At 38.5% G+C, this 19911-nt stretch overlaps 1 protein-coding gene across 8 annotated transcripts in view; it reads right to left on the bottom strand.

The window, feature by feature from the left end:
• Positions 1–19911, bottom strand: part of LOC127628445 (pleckstrin homology domain-containing family G member 5-like) — a 105669-nt gene that overhangs the window by 51136 nt on the left and 34622 nt on the right. For 6 of the 8 annotated variants that reach the window (XM_052105189.1, XM_052105190.1, XM_052105188.1 and 3 more), the window contains exon 2: positions 19453–19529. In XM_052105189.1, the coding sequence (XP_051961149.1) occupies positions 19453–19529 (77 nt within the window). Of the gene's footprint in view, positions 1–5055; positions 5149–5645; positions 5850–19452; positions 19530–19911 lie in introns of those variants that run through there. The other 2 variants (XM_052105191.1, XM_052105192.1) reach the window with 2 other exon arrangements.

The following is a 19911-nucleotide window of genomic DNA, read 5'->3' as shown; positions in this document are numbered from 1 at the left end:
CGATATCTCCGCGGTAACGCGCTCAACAAGCCAAGTGATAAGATTTGCGGGTTGACCGTCTCAGACGCGGAGGCAGCTGGGATTCGTCCTCCGCCACCCGGATTGAGGCGAGACACTACACCATCACATAAATCTACACTTTTTTTTATATACAATTGAGTATATAAGACCGGCTTTAAATTAACAGGCTCCAAGTTCACCCGAGGTAACACTAATCACCCTAATGGGGACTTGACACTATTATGACAAAATCAACCAGCTACAACAAAACAACATAAATAGTCATAAGTATTAAAGCTATTTACATTTTTAAATAACAATTATTTTCGACACTGGTTCCCTTGTTCTGACCAAACATACATTTATTCAAGCGCAAAGGCTTATGGGTATTCCACACAGCCATAATTCTGAACTTGATGATTATGAGTTAGTAATACTCGAAGTCAAAGTTTAAAGAACATATATATTTGAGTTATGATTCCAAAATTTGACATTTCATGTACTGTTTAATTAGGACCACTTACATTTTTTTTTTATTATTATTAATGACAACTTTAGGGTTTAGAGAGTAACAGTACCTTAATTAAACCTAGTGAGAATAGTAAAAAAAAATTGATTAAGTTGAGTAAACAATTATGTTTTTTTACAATTTGAGATAACTATCAGTATTTACAGTGTAGGAATAAAATGTCAAATATACTCAATCCAATTTTGTGTATGTTTTGTCTAGCCATTTTCCAACTTACCCATGTATAAAAAGTGAGGATAACGACAAATGCACACATAAATTGCTACTCTGCTACTGCCTTAGATTAGTTTACACACTACAAATAGACACATGGTGTGGTTAGGTAATAACGTGAATGAGTAATTGCGCAACTGAAGCCACAACTTCTCTACTTTTGTGTTTCGAGACAAAATACAAGCGATGAAGGAAGTTAAATCAAAGCGGCTGCAGTCTGCATTCATTTTTCAGTACCAAACTCAGCTGGATGCATGGAGAACTGCCATACTTTGCCATTGCCACAAACACAGACTCCAAGACAAGCGTCTGGGCCATAAAGTGCACATTAAAAGAAAATACATAAAAAAAAATACAAGGCATTATGTATACCGAGGCAACATTATATTAGCTTGGTTCAACATGCTTTGTTTTCCTTTAGTTCTCTTTAACTGAGGCTAAACAGAAAGCCATATTGCATGATTCTTTTGAACAAACTCTGAGTCAATATGGTTACTAGTTTGTTTTTTATCATTAAGAAGCTATTTTATCCAAAGATTACCTTCACAGATTCTCTTCTAACTCCAAACTGTTGTAAACGTACTAGCTGCAGTTGACACTTCTGCAGTAGCCTACACATTATGTACTGTATAAACTTCACCTTCTATCTTCCACGTGAAGAACTTAAAGTAATTACAGCCCTAAAATAAACTACTTTGTCATAACTTATTTAATCGGACTGCCAGAATTTAACAAACGTAACTTTTTGGTTAACTTGCAAAAATCAACGATGCAAAATGACCAATTTATGTCAGAGAAGACAGCTGGGTGCCACTCGCAGAATTAAACATGCAACGTGACTCGTCTAAACCAAGAAAATGACAGTATCAAAAAGGCACTTTCAGAAGTATGCTGACCAGGGCTAGTGACTGATGGGTCACTGTCTTGGGTCAGTGGACATCCGGAGCATCAGTAGCACTGATCCATGTATCGGAATACAGTGACCACGGTTGGAATTCACGAGGAGGCCACGAGACTACAGTCAGTATGCTTAACTTTGTTTTTGCATAGACAAGCTTCAGCCTTAATGTGTCGGTCCAAGTGTACAGTACATTTAATTTAATATTTAAAGTAAATGTACTGTAATATTTTAATATTAAAGTAATTTAATATTTGAAGAAAGAACGTCAGCTGAGAGAGTGTTAAATAAATGTACAAAACCACAGAGGCTAGCTGTGGTCAGATTAACATGTATCACATTATCAAGGTCTGATAGCAAGACTGCAAAAATCAGATTGGTTCAATTCATTATATAAAGACAAATCATTGTTTTAGTCTGACTTCTGCACTTTTCTATGCCATTTTGTAGTGCAAGCAGTGAGAGCAGTATGTTCACGCTGAAAATGTCACAAAAAGATTTGCATTACGAGTACGCAGATGACTTCTTCAACTAAATAAATGGAGTGTTTAATGCCGGACATATGCGATCAGTGCACATGTGTTACGCTACGTAGCGGAAGAGTGGAGTTACCTGGCCGTGATGTTGACCTGAAAAAACAATTGTAATTAATGGTGAATGTGGCAACTAGCAAAACGTCTTTCAAGAAGGCAGCTTACAAATGCGAGTTGAATGCTTTACCACCATCATCACACCACATGCTGTGTGAATATGTACATTATTTGAGAGACAAGTGTTAAAGGGATAGTTCACCCAAAAAATGAAAATTCGCTCATTGTTTACTCACCCACATGATTTTCCAGATGTGTATGACTTTCTTCAGCAGAACACATTTGAAGAAAACTAGAAAAATATCTCAGCTCAGTAAGTCTTTAAAATGCATGTGGATGGTGATCTATCCTTTGAAGTTCCAAAAATCACAGACAGCCAGCATAAACCTCATCCATAAATTCCAGTGGTTAAGTTAATGTCTTCTAAAGCGACACGATCACTATTGTTGTGAAAAAGATCAATATTTAAGTACTTTTAACTATAAGCCATCACTACCGGTCAGCAATTATATGCGCATGTTGTCATCGCGCTGGCATGTGAGACACGCGAGAACTGACGCATGTGCGGCACATCCAGAAGAGCAGCGCTTGTTACAACTGAGCAGGGGGGAATGCTTTAGAAAAGCTTTGTTTTGTAGATCTGTATTTGTATCTGTTTCTTTACTCACAATGGTGCGTTTGTGTGCTTATCATGGATGTCTCGACCAAGAGAAGAATGTGAGATTACGTCTGTAACATGACAACATGAATACATCACAGGAGAGACCAAGTGAACTCGCCGCTCTCGTGAACGCATACACTGCTGCTTAACAGAAGCGATGGTTTATAGTTAAACAGTACTTATTGGTCTTTTTCGCACCAAAAGCAATCGCATTGCTTTTGAAGACATTAACCACTGGAATCGTATGAATGATGTTTTTCAAATGTGTTCTGCTGAAGAAAGAAAGTCATAGACACCTGGGATATCGTGAGGGTGAGTAAATGAGAGAAGTGTTCCATTTGGGACGAATTCATACACTAAATGGTCAAGTGCTTAGTGTATGGTGTGTCATTTGGGACACACCTTTTGTTTATTTGCTGGTTTAAATGACATAAAATCCAGATTTACAGTGTGATCGCAGACCGTTGGGCCCTACTTTTCTGATGTAATCCAAATATTAGCCTACCTTTCCAAAAAAAACTATTAAAAAATCAAGTTGAACAGTGGTACTCAATTGTTTTATGACCTGAATATTGGTTTTAATATTTTCCATTCACACTAAATATCATCACCTAAATGTTACTGAAAAAGATAACCTGCATCTTTTCCAGACAGCCAAATGCTGAAAAAAATAGTGATCAAAACTACTGTTTGTTGTGTCACAGCTGAGTCACACATACCCCAGAAGATAAGCCACCTACAGTCTGGATGGCCAGCCCATTCACAGAAACTGATGACAAACATCTGTAGAGTGGCTTGGGATTTCCACGCTTGCATCCTGAAAACTTGAAAGACCAATCTGGTCACCACGGAGAAACCTGAACTTCCTTGTGTGACTAATACTGTGAGTCTAGTAAACTAAACCTGTGATTCATCTACAAGTTATCGAGTTCCACATTTTGAAAAACACAATCACTTCCCATGTAAACTAATATTTACTCAAGAGCTGTTTCACTATCTCGAATGGAGTTTTCACACTCTGATAAAAGGTCTCGAGTCTTTTAAATATTGCCTGTTCTACCACAAAGACATTTCTTTTGGTCTTTTCTTCACCAAGTGGCCTTCTACCAGTAGTTTTCCACACAATAAAGTCAACCACAGTCCCCTAAATGGAGCTAAATGCTTTATCCAAGACAAATCTTCATCATTTCTGCAGAACAGCATTCTCTGGAGTTGAGCTGATGTTCAGAATTGGAAAAACTTTACTGAAAAATTTGAAAAACGTTGAGGTGCAGCGAAGACAGACTATGGGACATTCAGAGTAAACACGTTCTTGAGTTAAAAAAAAAAAAAGCAAGGCGTAGTGCAACAGAACGTGTCTCGAGATGTCTCAAGATGAGCTTCTAATCTTGGAATCTAAAAACGTGGCCGTCAAAGATGTCCGTCTAGCACATTTTAACATGGAAAATCAATTATTGAAATGGTGCGGATGCCAAAAAGCGTTTGCTGTGATTTCCCCCTCACTCTTCCTTTCGCAAGAAACATTCCACTCAGTGTGTGTTTCAACATGTAGCATCAGCGTGTTGCCTGAAAATCAAATGTGCATGTACACACCTACACCTGGAAAGCAGCCACCTTTAACATGAGAAGGAAGAAGAATATGGATTTATAACACTGCGATTTTACTTTGGATTATGAATTATCATCAAAATATGAAATGATAGGTGAATCACAACAAACAGCAAACTCATGTCGTTTGACAGACAATGAAGAACTTTTTTAAACCTGACTTTGCTATAATATTTACAACACAACAATGGTACTTCAGTCTTTTACTAAAGACAATGAAAACACATGCAAAGCCAATTTCACAAACAGCTATCAGTAAACCCTCATAAAACTCCAACAATTCAAGCAAAATTAGCAAGATTGACTTAACCGTACAGTTCATCGTGATAACATACAGGCTTGAGGTAGGACTTGCTTAAACATGCTCCAACGTTATAGCTAGCTCTCAAAGTTCATCCATTAAAAATGTATAACTAAAAAGACATTTAAGAAGAAAAAAGCAAACATAAGAAGTATAACTTTCCCCGCTGTTTACCAACCAGAGACATATGTCAAGGAAAGACACAGTAAAACAAGCAAATGAATTTCAGCAAGACAAACAGAAGCGAGAACTCACCAGAAGCTGCACAAATTCAACTCGAGCTCTGTCAAGTGCACGGCGAGAGCAGTCTCAAGCTCTGCTCAGCGACGCAATGCTGCTATCCATAGCTTCAGGGGAGGAATAGGAGGAGGAATGGAGACACAGGAAAGAAGGAGGGAGAGGAGGAGAGACAGGGAGGAGGAAATGAAAGGAGAGGGAGCGCTCCATTCAACATTTATTAATCTTAATCTCTGATGAAAATGAAGCCATTTCTAGGACCATTCCAACGGTTTTTTTCCCCCCCATGAAAATTAAGCATATAATAATATCATGGTACTATTTTGTATGTGTAAATTTGCAAGACCAGCCTTTGGTATTTAAAAAAGACTTCGTAGAGACATTTTGAGTCAAAAAACGCACATAAGAAATATCTGTCCTCTAAAACTGTTCACCATTCACCAATAAAATCCATGCAATTTTCTGTGGAAAACAGCAGGTATTCATCACATAACAAGCAGGAAAAGTGCGTGACACCATGTAATAAGAAACAAAGACTTGTACAAATGACTAAGAAGCCAGAAAACGCAAAAGAAACTGCCCTGACATGCTTTATCGGATGTACTCACCTGCAGACAGTCAGGGTCGCATGTCTGTTTGCATGTATGCATGTTGCTCCACAGTGTTGAATCAGACCGCTGTTCTCCATTCTGTCCAGAGTAAACTGTACTTTCCCCTGCAGTCTGTGTGGATTTGTCAGACGGGTGCACTTTCAATCTAACAACTCCACAAGCGCGTGCGTGTGTGTGTGTGAGCTCAGTCTATAGCAGGTATGTTACATGAACGCTTCTATCCCCTGGAGAAATTCAGTGTGTCATTGCTTCAAACATGGGCACTGTTTAGACCCCTTGGCTGTGTGAGTGGGACTATTTAACTGTGGGAGTGTGTGCGTCTGTGGGAGAGAAAAGATCAGATATAATCTTGTTGACATTATGTAGAGCTGGAATCATGCCCTGATCTACAGTATGTTTACTACAAAACCTCATGCCCTGTGCACATCATATATAAACTTTACCCTCTTATATCTTACAACTGTTTTTCTTGTGATCAAGATTATCACTTGACAAATGTGTTCATACCTGCTTTTCGATTTCAGGTGAAGCTTATCTGTGAATGTCTATCTACGTGAACTGCTTTAATGGATTCTTGGTGAAGACAGATAAACGTAATTTGTGAATTGCTTAAAAGTGCTAAAAATTGAAAGGAGGATGAAATAATAGCACTTAATAATGACTTTCATCAATAAAATTAACTTGTATTATTTTATTGATTAATGCTCTATTAAGTATGATATAATCTACAATGAAAATGTGAATATATATTAAGCTACTGTAAATAAATCAAAGTTTTATGAAAGCTGAATGACATTAATTAAAGTGTAACACGTATAATTCAAGTAATTACTTGTTTAATGTTTTGCTGGCCAATACAACAGGGGTGTTATGGCACTTTTCCACTGCACGTTACGGTTCGACTCGACTCTACTTGCTTTACTTTTCTGAGCTTGCTTTTCCATTGCAGTTTAGTGCCACCTCAACATGGGTGGGATTATAGGCTGATCGTCATAGATGCACCGCCTCTACTGCAGTGACATCATCTTAAACGCGACACAAAACAATAAACAATAACACGACCGCTAGCTGTTAGCTACTAGCTCATTGTGTTGCATAAAGCAGTTGTTGCATGGTGATTTTACACAAGTTTAACAGTTAAATTGCCCTGGTTGTTTTAGAAGCTTCCAGTTGCTGGTCAACTAAATAAAGTGAAGCTTTCCAGCAGAGTTATAGAGTTAACGTAACAAAACGTACCATCCTCCATCGTAGACTCTAATTACACCGTGGCTGAGTCCAGGGCACTCTCCCTCCCATTGCTCGCCAGTCTAGATAGCGTCCATTTGGTCGAACCCCTTCCACATTTCCTTGATGGTTCTGTAGTCACTTTTACGTTTTTTTTTTTTTGCTTTTCCCTACACCGTTGGTAGGTCCGGTGGTAGCCATGTGCAGACAACAGCTGAGACACTTCCTGAAAGACTTTTTCATTTCGCTTCATTTCGTTCGTCGCTAACAAGAGGAACATCTGCTCCTCGTTTATTGACCACAGCGTGGTTTTGCTCGCACAGCCATTTCTTTTTACAATTTGAAAGTCGCGTGAACAAATGATATTGCTATCACTTTTGCTAACTTTAAAACTACCGGGTTGATGTCCCATGTCGCAAATCCAGTGACGCCGGTAGTGACGATTCTCCCTGACCAATCAGTGATCTGCAGGGTTTTGACGTCACATTTAGTATCGGTTCGGCTCGCTTGGAACCTTCAACCGAGGTGGTACTAAAAAAAGTACCAGGTACGAGGTACTATCCACAGTGGAAAACCTCCAGAGCAGAGATGAGTCGAGTTGTACCATGCAGTGGAAAAGCCCCATTAGACTTCATATGGATACATATCGATTTGGATGCAGCATCATGCAAAAGCAAAAGTCACTGGTTACTAATGCAAGTATAGAAACGCCTTATTCACTTATTCATTGTGAAAGAGACCGACTTTATTAGGCATTCCTCCACTATGAGGGCTGTCAATCAGTGAAAATGTATCAAATTGTTGGCATGATATGCTGATCAATCAAATGAATTGCAATTCATTGCATTTCAATATTTGCTTCAAGAGCAACAGAAATCATTATAATGTATATTTATTTATTATTTTGTTATTTGCTACACTATTATTGAAAGTAGTAACGCATTTTATGTGAAGTGTTCCTGTTCTCATAAGTGTGGTTTTGCGAGGAGCGATGCATGCACTGCCGATTATAGGAAAAGTTCTTAATTACTCTTAATTTAGGTACGAATTGGGGACATGACTAAAAGTGCAAATTATTTAATCACATAATTAAATGTACTTTGTATTAATTGTAATAAATTGATGTACAATTTATACAGCCCTAGTAAAACAAAATATAAAAAGAACAAAAACTAACTTACTAGATTATATATATATATATATATATATATATATATATATATATATATATATATATATATATATATGTTTTAGCAGTGTTGTAGCAGTAACTGAATGACTATGTCTTTTGTTCTATGACCAGTTGATTCGTTGATTTAAGAGATGCATGCAGCATATGCAGGTCAGGTGATAATTTCACATATGGGGAAATCCATAAGAACACCAAACAGAGGACTGCACATCTTAATTTACAGATATTTACCACAAAACACCACACTTTCTAAAAATGATCCCTGAGAAAGGTTATTGCATCATCATTCTATTTCCCAGATTAGACATTTACAGTGTAAAATTGCAAGAAAATCAAATGACTCCCATACACAACAAAGCAAAAGGTTTTAAACATCCAATGTTTATGTTTTTTGGTATATAATACAGGCCTACATCAGGCTGAGCAGTAGAGAGGTAGAGAGAGAGAGAGAGAGAGAGAATTTGCTGCAGCTATCAGTGGACTGAGCTGCTTTGCGTTATTTTCACATTGGGTAATGAGAAAATACAGAGCAGAACATGTCCCTAAATAGTCAAGACGAGGAAGAATTTGTTATTAAGAGGTGCTGTTGGGCACAACGAAAAACAGAGTTTACGTTTGCCAAGCAGCGTTACCACTTCCCGCATTTATATATCATTTTACTGTTGAGCTTTCACAGATGCATGCAGTGCTATGAATAAGTATTTCCTGATTTCTTCTATTTTTGTGTATTTCTCATCCTAAATCGTTTTAGATCTTCAAACAATATATTTTTAGTATTGAAGCAAAAAAGTTATCCAACTCCTATATCACACGTGTGAAAAACTAACTGCGCCCTTAAACTTAATAGCTGTTTGTGCCCCCTTAAGTAGCAACAAACTTTTTCACACAGGCCCAGTTGGTATTGTATAACTTTTTTGCTTCACTAAATAATATTATAATTTAAAAACTGAATTTTATGTTTAATTGGATTACCTTTGTTTTATGTTAAATTTTGCTTGACTCTTTGAAACAATTTAGTGTGAGATATACACAAAAAGAGAAGAAATACTTTTTTACAGCACTGTATATCGGCTATTTTATGAGGGCTTAGAACGTGTCTCATCCAATCAGAATTTAATGTCTAAGATTTCCATTTTATAAATGTTATAGAATTTATTTTTTTTATTATTAAATTCCAGCAGGAAATATATACTGTTATCGTAATATAAAATGACTCCAGTCGGATCTTTTGAAAATTACATTATTGTGACATAATTTTTGCAAAGTGATATTACTTCCTTACAAGCATCGAGGAAGTTCTGAGGAGAAATGTTCAGTGGTGCTAAAATAGAGTTAAATGTTCTAGTTCTAGGTCACAATTTACGCACTACTAAATATTTGACCGTTGCCCCATTAAACTTGGTAAGATGGTAACCCTATAAACTAAACAGTTACGGAAGACTCCGACCATGAGTAACAGTTGGAATAAAAAGAGCAGACTGATATTTTATGACATCAATGAGCTCATGTTTTGCATGACAGGCATACAGTCTGATGTTGACATTTACACTTGTTTACATTTACGAGAGAGAGTTATATATATATATATATATATATATATATATATATATATATATATATATATATATATATATATATATATAATATTAAATATTAAATTAATAATATTAAATATTAAATTAATAAATGTCTATTTTTCCAGTCTGTTGTATTAGTATTTATCACCCCTTTTTTATTTTAGATGCAGTTCCTATATATAGTTTTTTACACAGGGAAAATATACTATTTATCAAATCTACTTCAGAATCAGATCAGAATCAGAATCAGCTTTATTGCCAAGTATGCTTACACATACAAGGAATTTGTCTAGGTGACAGGAGCTTCCAGTCAACAACAATACAAACAATACCAAAAACAGCAGCAAGACATAGGTAATTAAAAACAAAAAAGAACACAAAATAAATAATTATATTATTATGTGTCGTATTTTAATGGGGATATAATTTATTACAGCTGCCAGTTACATGAGCAAACGAGGTTTAAATATCAACCGTAACAAGATCAAACTAAAATTCATGGCTTTTTAACACTTCTGTGTCATATTTGAAGACAGTTTATTGGATCAATACAGGTAAACGTCATATTATGCGACTACGCACAACTTTAAGTGAGCTTACAACCTACTAGTTAAGTCTTGCCTGAAGAACAGGTGGTGCAACCAAAGTAAGCACTGACTTAGTTACAAAATAACTAGTAGTTACTAAACCCTTAGTGTGAACTTTACCGTCCCAATTTACGTAAGACCTTATGCACAGCTGGTGCAACCTTACCCAGGTTAAATTACCCATACCATGATTATAGATTTGTCCTAGGCCTACCTATGCTGAAATATAACCATAATGCGGTTTGGAGTGGCCTAAAGCAACATTTGAACCGATTTGACTGACTTATCCATGTTGAGCTCTTCCAATTTGATTCACTCTTTGTCTGTAAAGGGATTCGACCTGAAGTTCTATAGCTTTCAAACAAAACCCCATTCCTTTGGCATTCAAGTCAAGTGATTTTTAATGTCGTTCAACCATATACAGTTAGTACAGTACACAATGAAACGAGACAACGTTCCTCCAGGACCATGGTGCTACATAAAAACAACAACGGACAAACACTGAACCCCATGAGACTACACAGACTAAATAACATACCTATATAAAGTGCACGTGCAAACGTGTGCAAAAAGTACGGGACAGTACAATAAATTACTAAAAATGAACAGGACAATGGGCACAGAGTGAGACAGTGCAGCATCGACCAGTACACAGTAGTGCAAAAAGATGACAGTTTCTAAAAGTGCCAAATGTAAACATAACATACTATGAGATAGTGTTCTATGCACATAGTATGTTATTGAGGTAGCAGCCTGGTATAAAGTGACAATAATTAAAGTGCAACTCAGGACACGTGTGTGTGTGTGTGTGTGTGTGTGTGTGTGTGTAGTCCAGTCTCTGAGTATTGAGGAGTCTGATGGCTTGGGGGAAGAAGCTGTTACACAAGCTGGCCGTGAGGGCCGGAATGCTTCGGTACCTCTTGCCAGATGGCAGGAGGGTGAAGAGTTTGTGTGAGGGGTGTGTGGGGTCGTCCACAATGCTGGTTGCTTTGCGGATGCAGTGTTTTTGTAAATGTCTTTGATGGAGGGAAGAGAGACCCCTATGATCCTCTCAGCTGTTCTCACTATCCTCTGCAGGGCTTTGCGGTCCGAAACGGTGCAAGTCCCAAACCAGGCAGTGATGCAGCTGCTCAGAATGCTCTCAATAGTCCCTCTATAGAATGTAGTGAGGATGGGGGGTGGGAGATGTGTTTTCCTCAGACTACGAAGAAAGTACAGACGCTGCTGGGCTTTCTTGGTAATAGAGCTGGTGTTGAGGGACCAGGTGAGGTTCTCCACCAGGTGAACACCAAGGAATTTGGTGCTCTTGACGATCTCCACAGAGGAGGTGTCGATGTTCAGTGGAGAGCGGTCACCCTGTGCTCTCCTAAAGTCAACAACCATCTCTTTTGTTTTGTCCACATTCAGAGACAGATTGTTGGCTCTACACCAGTCCGTTAGCCGCTGCACCTCCTCTCTGTATGCTGACTCGTCGTTCTTGCTGATGAGACCCACCACGGTTGTGTTATCTGCGAACTTAATAATGTGGTTCGAGCTGTGCATTGCTGCACAGTCGTGAGTCAGCAGAGTGAACAGCAGTGGACTGAGCACACAGCCCTGGGGGGCCCCAGTGCTCAGTGTGATAGTGGAGATGCTGTTCCCAATCGGACTGACTGAGGTCTCCCAGTCAGGAAGTCCAGTATCCAGTTGCAGAGGGAGGTGTCCAGGCCCAGCAGGTTCAGCTTTCCAATCAGGTGCTGAGGAATTATTGTGTTGAATGCTGAGCTGAAGTCTATGAACCGCATTCGAACGTATGAGTCCTTTTTATCTAGATGGGTGAGGGTCAGATGGAGGGTGGTGGCGATGGCTCTGAACGGTTTGGACGATACAGTAAAAAAAAAGGAAACCTCCAAAGCTAAGCTGAGCTTAGCTCCACAATTAGCTTCCTTAATAAGAGCAAATGTATATGTGTGTGTGTGTGTGTGTGTGTGTGTGTGTGTGTGTGTGTGTGTGTGTGTGTGTGTGGGAGTAGTGTCTCTTAACTGGCCCATCCTCCTGTACCCCCTGCCATCTGCTTCAATTAAACAAGTCTATATTTAAAGATGCAGACAGCAGAAATACAATTACCTGAGGGGATCAGGTGCTCAGGGCAAAGCAATTGTGAAGTGCTTTGACACAGCTGATGCTCATCTCACATTTGAATGATTCAATGATACAGACCTGTGCTGTCTGAGTGTCATGATGACTGTCCAAGCATCACAATTTCTAGAGGTATACATTATATATATATATATATATATATATATATATACATATATGAGGTAAAACAATATCTAGAGCTATTATCATTGCGATACTGAGCTTGACAAGCGCATTTCTAAATATACTAGTTAGAACTCATTTGCAAGTTGTCCACAGTCCATATACTGACCATCTGAATCTTGACACACAAACTGGACAGTACTTATATTTCTGTGAGTTTCGTTATGAGCACTTGAAGAACTAACACTGGATTTGCCAAATGTGACCACTTTACCATTTTAGCCGGCTTGCTAGCTACAATCACTTCAGCTGACATGCATGATTGTAAATGAAGAACGTCCAAACCACATCCACAATCATCAACGTCCAGTCAAGTACAAATTAGCCCCAAGTCTACTACACATTTCCATTTGTGATCACTGTACAGGCTTCTGTGCCATTATGAATGAGTTTTCTTTCCATGGTGCTCTATTATTGTGGTATCCTCTATTTTGGTACTAATTTACTTGCTCCTAAACACCACAAACATTGGTTTGTTGCTTTACATGGGCAGTTCTTGGTCAGAATATGCAAGACTAATTTGCAAGCAACTGGACATTGCTTTTATTGCAGATGTTTTGACGTTAATCTGAGTGGCTTCATCATTTGCAAACGCAAAACCGCTAAAGTAATAGCCGATAAATGAAAACGTTGTGGTTTCTGTGACTGATAAATGACTGATGACGGAGCTTTTGTGCATCAATCAAAGACACTCCATGTATTTGCCATTGAAAACCCATTATCCCACTTTAACTCTCAGATTTCAGTGCCCAGTTCACATCCTCTCCTCCACCACACTGCCCACAGTGCCAGCAGATGTTTAGACTTTCTCAGACGGTGAGTGCTCCGTGACCATTACGCAACAGTAAAGTCATCCTTCCATTCCTTCACAAAGACAACCGCTTGTCTGGGCCCTCACTCGCTCATTTGATCTTCTGAGCCATTACCTTGTCCACTCAAGCTCAATTTATGCTTTAGGTGGTTATTTAATGGCAAAACAATCTGTGAGTTGAAAAAATTCCTAGGAAATTCAATAATGACTGGGGCATGCATCTTGAAGTTCATACACAGACGAAAGAAAACATACACTGGATCCGTAGAGTGCAAAACCATGTGCCAACAGACAGGCAAAGACCGATGGATGGATGGATGGATGGATGGATGGATGGATGGATGGATGGATGGATGGATGGATGGATGGATGGATGGATGGATGGATGGATGGATGGATGGATGGATGGATGGATGGATGGATGGATGGATGGATGGATGGATGGATGGATGGATGGATGGATGGATGGATGGATGGATGGATCTAACTAAAATATAAATAAATGACCTCAAATTCATTTCAGTTTTTTTTATAAACAGTATATCTTAAAAATGTCAACCTTTACAGGTTTTTTTTTAACCAAGTTAAGATAGGTTACCCCATGTGACTCTACCCTCCCTAGCAACTGGGACAATTTGGTTGCTTAGGAGAGCTAAGTGTACTCAAGTGTACTCTGTACTCAACTGTAACAGTGAGTACAGATGCTGACTACCCCTAGAGTCGCGAGTTCGAATCCAAGGTGTACTGAGTGACTCCAGCCAGCTATACGAAGCAACCAAATTGGCCCGGTTGCTAGGGAGGGTAGAGTCACATGGGGTAACCTCCTCGTGTATGCTATAATGTGGTTTGCTATGGGTGGGGCGCGTGGCGAGTTGTGCGTGGATGCTGCGGAGAATAGCGTGAAGACTCCACATGCGCTACGTCTCCGCGGTAAAGCGTTAAACAAGCCACATGATAAAATGTGCGGATTGACATTCTTAGACGCGGAGGCAACTGAGCTTCGTCCTCCGCCACCCAGATTGAGGTGAGTCACTACGCCACCAAGAGGACTTGGAGTGCATTGGGAAACGGGCATACCAAATTGGGGAGAAAAAAAGATTGTTTACATGAAAACTAAAATAAAAAATTCAGGTATAACACTGTATAATACAGCTCTATTTGTTAACACAGATATCATGAAATAGAAATTAACAATATTTATGTACTTACATCCTTTAAGGTTTTTTTTCATTTTTAAGTCACAGATAGTATGAAATGAGAATGACTTTCGCCCCACCACCCACCCCATGTTCCCGAGCACAATTATTAAGACAGTTGTTGAGAAAACTCTTACTGTTGTCTTACTGTTGATTTTTTAAGCTTGCTCAACAATACATTATTTACATGTTACACCACGTCCTAACCAGATGTGACGCATTAAAGCAATATGCGATAAAAGGCATCTCTTCCCTGTTATTCTGAGCTTTTTTCCTAACAAGCCATGACAAGTCGATAATACTTCGCAAAGAGGGTTTTAGCTATGTCACTCTCTGAGAAGTTGCATCTCTAAATTCATCCCCTTTCTCAAGCACTGTCGATATAAATATTAGCTAAAAGAATTATGATAAAATCACTAGTCAACTAGTCAGTTATTGTCAAAAGACAAGAGGACATATATTGATCACTACGGCTCGAAGACTATGTGGGCCCATGTCGAATTCCTACAGTTCATAATGATTCAAAAATAACCATCCAGGATCATTTATAAAAAGACGCAATTAATCTACCTCAACTGCGGAGGCCCATGAATGGACAAGACGGTATGTGTGGTATCACTCAACAACCCACCTTGGGTAAGATCTACAGTGGAATAAGCAAACAGAAGGAAAATCTAAAGTTATCTGGAAAAGGAGGAGAAAGCCCTTTAAGGAAATGTAATAGTGAGTATGTGGGTGGATTGATTGACATTGTAACACATCATCCTCATCGAAACTGAATCTTTCAGAGATACCGGATTTATGGCATCACACATACATCCAAACAAACGTACAGAGCTGTTTTTCTATGGTGGGGTGGATTTCCCTGCTGACCAACACCTCGCCTGGAGCTATTTGTCATGATGGATATTGAATAGAGGTAATTGGCTCTGAGTGATGGAAGCATGCTCAAACTGGCCCAACTCCATGCGGCAACCGGCAAGAAGTGGCGACCAGCCAGTTTTAAAGAGCTTTTCATAATTATTTGTTTAAAAACGATTTTAATAATACACCATGCTTGCATTTAAACCTACGTCACAGAGCAGCATTTTCTTAAGCCGTTTCGAAACAATAAAAAAATTCAAAAGCAAGCACTTTCTAAAATGAGTATTTCCAAAACATCTACAACATGCATTTAACCTTAGTCTAGTCAGCATTAACTGGCTTACTATTAATAAATACAATCCCCTTTAAACTAGTTTGAAGGCCTGAAATGCTTCATTTGCATCCGTTGTGCATTAGAACTGTCATTAAGTCAGTGATTCAATGGTCTGTTGGTGTGAAAATACATCCTCAGTTAAGTAAAGGGGAGGACATTTTCAGCATACAAACAGCAATCTTAAGTTCACAGTGTTTTTCTAGATCCATAAATGCCATGCTGAGTGTGGTATACTTGCAATCATTTAGGCAATTAACATACAATAAACGTACATTTACAGGAATATTCGGGTTCAGTAAAAGTTCAGTTTAATCCACATTTGTAGCATAGTGTTGATTACCACAAACATTTATTTTGACTCGTCCCTCCTTGGAAAAATGCAAACATCTGGCACTAACAATGGAAGTGACTGGGGCCAATCCGTAAACTAAATGACTTTTTGTGGTAATCAACATTATGCCACAAATGCTGTTGATTGAGCTTCACTTAAGAAGCGAAATTTACCTTTAATTAATTTGTGAAACAGCTGCACACATTGGTAATTAGAATACAGTTACATTCATAAGGTATTTTGATTACTGAAGAGATTAATTTGCATTTTATTGTCATTTGTTTCATTTAATATTTAGTCCTTTCAGATGGAAAACATTTATACATATATATGATGCGATCCAAAGTGCATTTGAACAGCGGTGAAACACTTTCTTATGATGTGTTACATTCATACGAGCAGACAGAGAAGTGCATTTGAAGTAAGTTTGGAGCAGAAGAAATAGAAATAAGCCTTCTGTAAATTGTCAGCTTTACGCTAAGCTAAAATGTTATTTCTAGCCATTTACTCTAAATCTACACTTTCATATCTGAAATTCACATGTGGTGCCTGTTTAGTTTCACTTTCACAACTAAAAGTGAAAGTTAAAGAGGAGATTTATAGTAAAAAGGAGTTCAATATTGTTCTATTTCACACCCACACCTGTTATATCGCTTCAGAATATATGGATTTAAACACTGGAGTCGGATGGATTACTTTTATGTTTTCTTTATGTGATTTTTGGAGCTACAAAAGGTCTGATCACCATTCACTTGCATTGTATGGACCTACAGAGCGGAGATAGGTGAGTAAATGATGGGAGAAATGTTTTCTTCTTTATTCTGGGATAAAATGTGAGCTGGATATTTATTATTATTTTGTGAAATTGACCTAAATAGACCCAGAGGTAATTGCACAATATATGTTCTTGGTCTGACCAAGATAGACCTCTCATACACTCTACTGAGTATTAGCCTACAACTTATAAATACTGCCTTATCTCTTTGCCTCCACCTAGTGGCCATGGTGTGCTACTAGAGCACAGAGAGCATTAACATACTGTATACCTCAAACAAGTCAAACAAAGAACATTGTATACACAGAATAAATCCTCTGTATGACATTGGTTGTACAAAATAAAAAAGATAGTCCTGCCTCAATAAAACAGCCATTTTTGGCAAGCGCTACAGACACACAATATTCAGGGAACTCAAGCTACTAATGCTTACAACTCCACACATCAGTTTTAAAAGGGTAGTTCACAGAAAAAATTTAATTCTGTCATCATTCATACAACCTCATGTTGTTCCAAAACCTGCATGACTTTCTTTCATGAAACACCAAAGGAGTTGTTAGGTGGAATGACAACCTAAATAACTATTTACTTTCACTTCATAGAAAAAAAGTCAATGGTGACGGAGACCAACATTCTGCCAAATGTCTCCTTTAGAGTTCCACTGAAGAAAGAAAGTCATACAGGTTTTGGAACAACATGAAGGTGATTATGAAGACAGAATTGTCATTTTTAGGTCAACCATCCCTTTAAGGTATAAATATCTCAAATCGAAGATGAAAGATTATAAAAACAGTGGACTGAACAACCAGAGAGTGAGCCAAAGGTGACAATGACACTGAAACATTCCTCTCCCTCATGTACACTTGCAAGGTCCCCCGTAATCTCCTTACATAACTGTGGCCTCAGGCGCCAGACTAGCACAATCATCATAGAGGTTTTCCTGCAGGCCGACCCCCTACCATGGTCCCGGCCACATAATCATAAACCCAAACCCATGTGCTCACTTATTCACACAAACATGGACACACACACAGCACGAGAGAGAGACATTGTTATCGGCTGACTTCATGCAGGGTGATTCTTTTGGATGTTTGGAGAGACTTTTTCGAAAGAGTGATTAGGTGATACTCAGCAAGCTCCAACTGGTAACAGCTCTTTCTGCTCCGGTTCATCCTTTTCCATAAATAAATTAAGCTCAACTCTCTGTTCTCAGACTGAGGAGGGACTATGTTCCTACATCAATGCTCCAGCATGTAGCTAAACTGGTTCTGGCAATGCCAAGATTTGATTCACAGGGAACATATGAATGAAGATGAAGATGAAGACAGATGCAAAAAAGCATCTGGTGTGAATGGACCTTAAGCCGCTAGGGATGAAAACATCTGCCAAATGAAAAAAAATTCAATAGACAATTATTTCTGCTGTGCAGGAAACCAAGAAAATCAGAGCGGCACAATCTCTTCTTTAAAAGGTCATGTGAAAATTAAAAATAAAAATAAAATAAAATCGCTCATCATTTACTCATCCTCATGCCATCCCAGGTGTGTAAGACTTGTTTTCTTCTATTGAACACAAACCAAGATATTTAGAAGAATATCTCAGCTCTGCAGGACCATTCAATGGAAGTGAATGGTGACCAGAACTCAGTAGGTCCGAAAAGCACATAAATGGCAGCATAAATGTAATCCATATGACACAAGAGGCTAAATCCATATATTTAGAAGCAATATGTTAGGTGCGGGTGTGAAACAGATCAATATTTAAGTCCTATTGTACTATAAATCTCCACTTTAACTTTCTTATTTTGGTGGCAATTCACATTCTTTGTGCATATCACCACCTACTGGGCAGGGAGGAGAATTTATAGTAAAAAAAAAAGGACTTAAATATTGATCCGTTTGTCACCCACTCCAATCATATCACATCTGAAGACATGGATTAAACCACTTGAGCCGTATGGATTGCTTTTAAGCAGCATTTTTATGAGCTTCAAAGTTCTGGACACGGTTCACTTGCATTGTGTGGACATACAGAGCAGATTTATGCTTCTAACAATCCGTGTTCTGCAGAAAAGAGAAAACCAAACACATCTGTGATGGCAAATGAGAGAATTTTCATTTTTGGGTGAACTACTCCTTTAAGTTAATTTCACTAATCCATTGGCAGAATTTTATTTTCCTATTTTAAGCATAAACCTCACCAAACAAGTCTTAATATATTATACCTTATACCATGGCTGTTTAGATATTTTTTTTTATAAAATACTGAGTAAGAAAATGATTTTGCAAGACCACACCTTGTATAACATTTGTGTCCCCCAGAGTCCCAACAGTAATGCCAGAGGCAAACAGAGAATGCAAGGACTTCAAGAGAGATCACTTTTGTTCCCTGCTCTCCTCCTTTTTCTGAGAACATCAGCTTATGAGAGCGAATTCATATCACAGTCTGGTGGCCAGAGAGGCAACCTCATACCCCAGCAGGACGCATGGCCTCAGAAGCTCACACTGATCCTTTAAACCACTGGACCCTCCACCAAGAGATAGAGACTCTCAGCAGTCTTTAGAAAGGATTCAGGCTTGTTTTGAAGAGGGCATCTGGTGCTCTGTTCTTACCTTTGAGGCGTGACGGCGCTCAGTGCAGTCTGGATGCTGGCATAACACAGTGTCTTCTTCCTGCGCCGGTTTCTCATCTAGAACAACAGGGACAGGACATTAAACCACACACACAAGAAAACACCTTATGGAGCCCTGCTGCAACCTTGATGAGGAGTAACATTACTAGAGATGAACAAATTATGTAGAGATGTGACTAAGCAAAGAGAACGAACACATAAACCCAAGAATGAGCAGCAGTGATGCTTGTCTTAGCAAACATAATAAAATAGTAATTATCCAGCGCAGGTAACTGGTGTTGTGGCCAGACTCTGTTCTGCCACATGTTTTGAGTTCAGTTTTTGATTCTAAACACCCAATTGATTCCTGCACATCTGAAAGATCAAAAACGAATGGATTGCTGAACGAAGCACACATTTTAGAAGATTAAAGCCACACATCTCCAGATGGAAAAGATGC

The sequence above is a fragment of the Xyrauchen texanus genome, chromosome 35 (assembly GCF_025860055.1).
Source record: "Xyrauchen texanus isolate HMW12.3.18 chromosome 35, RBS_HiC_50CHRs, whole genome shotgun sequence".
Lineage (NCBI taxonomy): Eukaryota > Metazoa > Chordata > Actinopteri > Cypriniformes > Catostomidae > Xyrauchen > Xyrauchen texanus.
The sequence above is the reverse complement of the archived record's forward strand: the minus strand, read 5'-3'. Positions and strand labels throughout refer to the sequence as shown.